Source organism: Octodon degus, unplaced genomic scaffold (assembly GCF_000260255.1).
Source record: "Octodon degus isolate 3935 unplaced genomic scaffold, OctDeg1.0 scaffold00413, whole genome shotgun sequence".
Taxonomy (NCBI): Eukaryota; Metazoa; Chordata; class Mammalia; order Rodentia; family Octodontidae; genus Octodon; species Octodon degus.
Genome location: NW_004524989.1, coordinates 357,349 through 362,762, shown reverse-complemented (window position 1 = coordinate 362,762; position 5,414 = coordinate 357,349). Strand labels below are relative to the sequence as shown.

The 5,414-nt window shown below is 43.4% G+C and overlaps 1 protein-coding gene across 1 annotated transcript; it reads right to left on the bottom strand.

The window, feature by feature from the left end:
- Nucleotides 1–2,802: 2,802 nt before the first annotated feature.
- Rtl8c (retrotransposon Gag like 8C) lies at nucleotides 2,803–4,240 on the bottom strand. Its single transcript, XM_023708611.1, has one exon. The coding sequence runs from the start codon at nucleotides 4,025–4,027 to the stop codon at nucleotides 3,686–3,688; it is 342 nt and encodes a 113-aa protein (XP_023564379.1). The 5' UTR covers nucleotides 4,028–4,240; the 3' UTR covers nucleotides 2,803–3,685.
- Nucleotides 4,241–5,414: the final 1,174 nt, after the last annotated feature.

Here is a 5,414-nt window from a genome sequence, read left to right as displayed (position 1 = left end):
TGTAGTACCAAAGCTTGTCAGTGTAAATGAACTCTGTCAGCAAGAACCTGAATTGTTAAAATCGTTTTAATATATATTTATCAAATTTCAAATCATGTTTCTGGCCTCTATAAAACATGAAGTTGTAAGTTTTTAAATTAATGCTTGGTGACCAACTAAGAATTCCAAATAATATGGTACTATTTTTCCTGACTGTCTGAATTCCCTAAACTCATCATGATTTAGAAACACTACTCACTCTGTAAATATTTTAAGCTAAATCTAGGAAATTAGACTAAATTACTCAATATTTAAAATTGAGTTAATATGAGCTATCAGTACTATTCCACATTTTCATTTAGTAGACTTGTAACCTTAAGAACCAACATTAAATGAACAGAGTACAAAAAGAAAACAAGGGGCCGGGGAGATGGCTCAGTAGAATAAGCGCTTCCCTGACAAGCACAAGGGCCTGAGTTCAATCCCCAGTTCCTCCAAAAAAAAAAAAAAAAAAAGAAAAAAACAAAAGGTACCAACCTAGAGAAAAATTTTCACATTCAATATAAGCATTTAAATCCAGAATATATAAAGAACCACTATAATTCAGTGAAAAAGAAAACAATGACAATCAAAAAATGGATTATTTCAACAGATTCTTCATGAAGGAGATATATGAATGGACCACAGCATGAAAATGTACTTAATATTTCTGTTTATAAATGAAAATGTAAAATTATGAGATTACCCATGCTCAAATTTCTAAAATTAAAGATAATACAAATACATGTATTAATGACAATACTGTTTTGTTGATGACATGGAGAAACTGGGCTATTGACATATTTCTGATGGGAATGTGTAATTATAGAATCACTTCCTAAAACTCTTTGGTAGTTTCTTACAAAGTTACAGGTATACTACTCATACAATCCATAAATTATTTTTCCTGGGTATTTGCATGAGGTAGGGAAACATATGCCCAAATAAAAACTTCCATAATTTTATAGGAGCTTTGTTCATAATGGCCCAAATATAGAAATTGCCCATTTTTTATAAACAGGTCAATGAATCATCAGGGTGGGTTCTTTCCCTTTCAGTGAGCCGACCTACATGCCAATCAAATCTGGAAATATCTCAGAGACACACCCAGAAGCTGCCTTAGTAACTTTGCTCAGTGTCTCTGGGTCCAAATTGATTCTCTGGATGCAAATTGACAATGAAGATAAGATATCACCCTGAGCATATCTGTGAGAACGTTTTTGGATGAAATTAACATCTCCATCAATAGAATAAATAAAGTAGATTGCCTTCCCTAATACTCAGAAACCTCATCTAATCACTTGAAGACCTCATTGAGCTAAACAGCTGATATCCCATGTGTAACAAGGAGTAGGGCTTTCATGGTATACCAATTACAATGCTTTTTTTTTTAAAGACAATACCTGCTGTCTGCCTGTCTTGAGCTGTAACATTGGCCTTTTCCTGCTTTTAGACTTGAACTGAAACATCAGTTCTTCAGCTAAGCCTGCTGTGCCTAAGACTAGAATTCATACTACTGACTCACATGGTTAACACAATTTTGAATTCAAAGTTGTAGAACAAAACTTGGGCCCATCTGGATCTCCAGCTTGCTGAATGCAAAACTCGGTGCTTCTCATTTCTCCTGTGTGAGCTTTTCCTTGCTGACAAAATAAATCAACTCAGGGAGCAAAGATTTATTTTGGCTCCTGACTTTGGAGGTGACAGTCCATAACTGGCTGGCTCCATTGTTCTTATGCTAATGCCAAGGGAGATGCATCATTGCAGAAGGTCATGACAGAAGAAAGTACTCACTCTATGGCAAGAAGCAGGGAGCCAGAGGAATCTGGGGTCTGAGGACTCAGTCTACCCTGTAAAGCAATACCCCCATGACCTACTATTTCCAGCAGGGGCCCAACTCCTAACATCTCACTGAGCTCCAAATTCTTCAGTGTTTCACCCACTGAAGAGGTTAGCAGCCTTATGATCCAGTCAGCGACCTAGGCTCCATGTCTGAGCACTGCTGCTTTGGGGATCAAGCCTTCAAAGAGTCCTGGGGAAATATTTCCTATTTAGACCATAACAGTAATCATGACAACCATTGTTTACACATATATGTCATGTGCAAACACACACACTCAACATGACACAGTGCATTATCCTATAAGCCAAACAAGTCAACTTACTCTATTTGGTATTTAATTTGACTAAATATTGAGGAAGGAGCAAAGGCTTTTATAGATATAAAGATAAATGATTAATTTTGTGCCCACTAAAGGAATTATAACTTTTGTTATTCTGAAGGTTAGCCAGCTGTTTACATTAATTACAATCACATTTTGGTGTTTTCTCATTACCAACGAAACCAAGTACTAAAATGTAAGTGCTTTTACTGACACACTTACTCTGCTGGTTTTCTGAATAATGGGTAAAATAAATCTTTGCTAAGTACTCACCAACAAACATGGAACTCTTGGCTTGTAACTATCAAGTGCTGCACTTTCAGCAGATTTCTAGAAGTGAGGGTATCTTTCCCCAAAAGCTGCTTTCTGACTTGTCCTTACCTTACCTTGCCAAACACTGCACAAAGGCCCACTTCCTGAGGGACACAAACAAGACTGAAAACATCATCTGAGATGGGGTGGTACCAGTAAGATTTCCACACCCAGGACCACCACAGGACTCAACCTCCAGGTTTATATCATGCAAGAATCAACTTCAGACACCAAATATATATCTTTTGCATAGGAAGTGGACCTCACCCAGGCCCAGGGAGGAGGAGGGGGCACAGGACTTAAGACTCAGTTTTTCTCTTTAAACAGTGCCTGACATTTATTGAAAGTAAGGAAAAGACTTGGTACAGGTAGTGTATGCAGAAGAGCTGAACAACCACAGGGGTCACCACTGTGCAGAAACAAAGGCTCACACACCAGAGATAGCTGCAAGCTCAGAAGAAAACTGGACACTGGGGAGAACTAGCCGGTCCTCAGGAGCAAAGCAATGCCTGGCTGTGGCTGCCAGGAGGAACACAAAGAGGTCTCTGAGGGAGGGGAGGGGATGGGTCCCGCTGAAGCAGAGGCTGCTGTGGCCCTGCAGAGGGAGGCAGAGCCTTCTGAATCCAAGTCCAGGGGCTGTTGTGGCCAGCTCAGGTGCCTGGCAGATGAGTCCAGATCAGGGTGGCAGTCCGTGGGTGGGAGCGCTGCATGGTGATGGTGATGGTGAAGGTGATGGTGAAGGCAGGGCAGGGTGGGGCAGGCAGGGGGCTGGCAGGGCTGCTGAGCCAGGCCTGCTGTGGGTGGTCTGTTCAGCTGTGGGTACCAGGGGCCCAGTCCAAGGCTGCAGCCAGGCCAGAGTCCAGAGTGCGCGGGAGGAGGGGCCAGTGGGGAGCGCTGGGCGGTGGCGGGCTCCACAGCCAGGCCTGGGGGCTGCTTACAGGCTTAGTGGGTTGGGGCTTGGTGGAGGCTGCAGCGCGAGTCTGGAGAGCTGCTGTTCCTGGAACAAAGGCAAACGGGAAGACGCGGGAGGGGACCAGAGAGCAGAGCAGAGCAGAGCTGGGAGAGCAGAGTGCGGGCACTCGCGGCAGCAGAGGGGGAGGGCGGTGCCGCCGGGGTGTGGGGGAGGGCGCCCCAGGCGACCGGCACAGCCCACCCTCCCCTAGCACCCGGCCAGAGCCAGAGGACCCCGCGGCCTAGAAGTCCTCGTCCTCCTCCCATCCAAAGACCCGCTTCATCTCGGCCAGGAAGCCGTGGTAATCGTTGAGCAGCGGGCTGTCCTTCTCGATGTAGGGCATCACCCACTCGAGAGCCGGGCCCGTGAGGCGGGTGATGAGGAACGTCACCTTCAGGGCGTCGCTTGAGAAGGTCTTGTCGTCCACGAACATGTAGGAGCCGGTCTGCACGATGAACTCGGGCAGCCGCTCGGTTTCCCCGTTGAACGTCTCCGGGAATGGAATCGGGTTCCTCCAGCGGCGCTGGTTGGGACGTTGGGGACGGGTCATGAAGGTTTTCATCAGCTGCACCCGACCGTTCATCGTTCCCAACTTGATGGATACGCTGGCCTTCGCTGGGTTTGCTGAGAGGCCCAGTTCAGTGGGTGGGCGTCTCAGGAAGTGCAGATAGCAGGAGAGGAGCACAGCCTTAAGGAGAAACTCAGCAGAGCTTTGCGCAGGCGCCTAGGGCCTGTCTCCTTGGGGCTCAGCATTCCGGAATGTCCTTGCTATTGCGCAAGCGCAGCGTGGTCACTCAAGAAAATAGGAGGCTGGGAAAGTCTTAGAATTGGAGGAAGAGGAGGAGGAGGAGTCGGAATCAGAGGGGCGGGACTGAGGTTGCGCAAGGCTGTTGGTCCTCTGGAGATTGGTGCGGAGGTCACAGCTGGATGTATAGGGAGGCGTGTAAGTAAAATGTAGGCTTGGTGTACATATTCCCTGTCTCTACATGCCTTCGGTGTTCCTGTGAAAATGATAGGTCGTGACAGTTTCAAAGAATGAACCGTTTTGTAATAGGTCCCTTGATGTAGATTTATCTGATAGTGTCCCATGATTAAAAAGCATAATTTTTGCTAGCTGTAGCCCAGATTTGTCTCCCTGTATTGTATCAAGATTTCGTGACATCTCAGTGTATTTTATTACTGATCTTGTTCACCTTGATCATTTAGTTGCCATAGGTACTATGAACACAGTAGAGTTGTTTGTGTTAAATTCCAGAGGGGCAAGATTAGCATGCCCTTCTGCCTCCCTCCATGCAAACTATTCCGTAAGTGGATCTCACCAAGGCAATTTATGGTATATATCTTGCCTCCAAAAATCGCACGATGCGCTCCGTGAATCTCCTTGTCTATTTTTAAACTATTTTAAATAGATTAAAAACCTTTCAGCATATCAACTTCCACGTTTATGTGAGTCTATTTTTGTTTCCATATTCTGTTTCATTCATCTATTTGTCTATCTGGATACTGAAATCACATTGTATTAATTAGTACAGATTTATTATGGGTTTTGAAATCAAATAATTTTACTTCTCTAATTTATTTCTTCTAGTCAGTTATTTTCACTATTATATCACCTTTTCATTTCTATATAAATTTTTTCAATAATTTTATTGAGAAACAAATAGCAATGAGACAGTTTCAAATCTGATTAGTAGGACAGTTTCAATAATCAATACATTGCATATTGTTGTCTTAGTGGTTATTCATTGTACAAGATGCAGACATGATATCCTGTTTACAAACACTATTAGAACAAATCTTTCTATTCACTGAATTAAGAGAATGTAAGTGTATATCTATCCTAACTATTTTGAATATACAGATACAAAATGGTCATTCATTTGAATCCCCTTTTTTTGTTTAGTTTCGTCAGAGAAGGGTATTCCATTGTCATTTAAATATTATAGGTGCATGATCAGTTATTTTATATA

Excerpts from the sequence above, each read along its gene's own strand:
- Rtl8c (XM_023708611.1), bottom strand. The coding sequence starts at position 4,027 with ATGAACGGTCGGGTGCAGCTGATGAAAACCTTCATGACCCGTCCCCAA.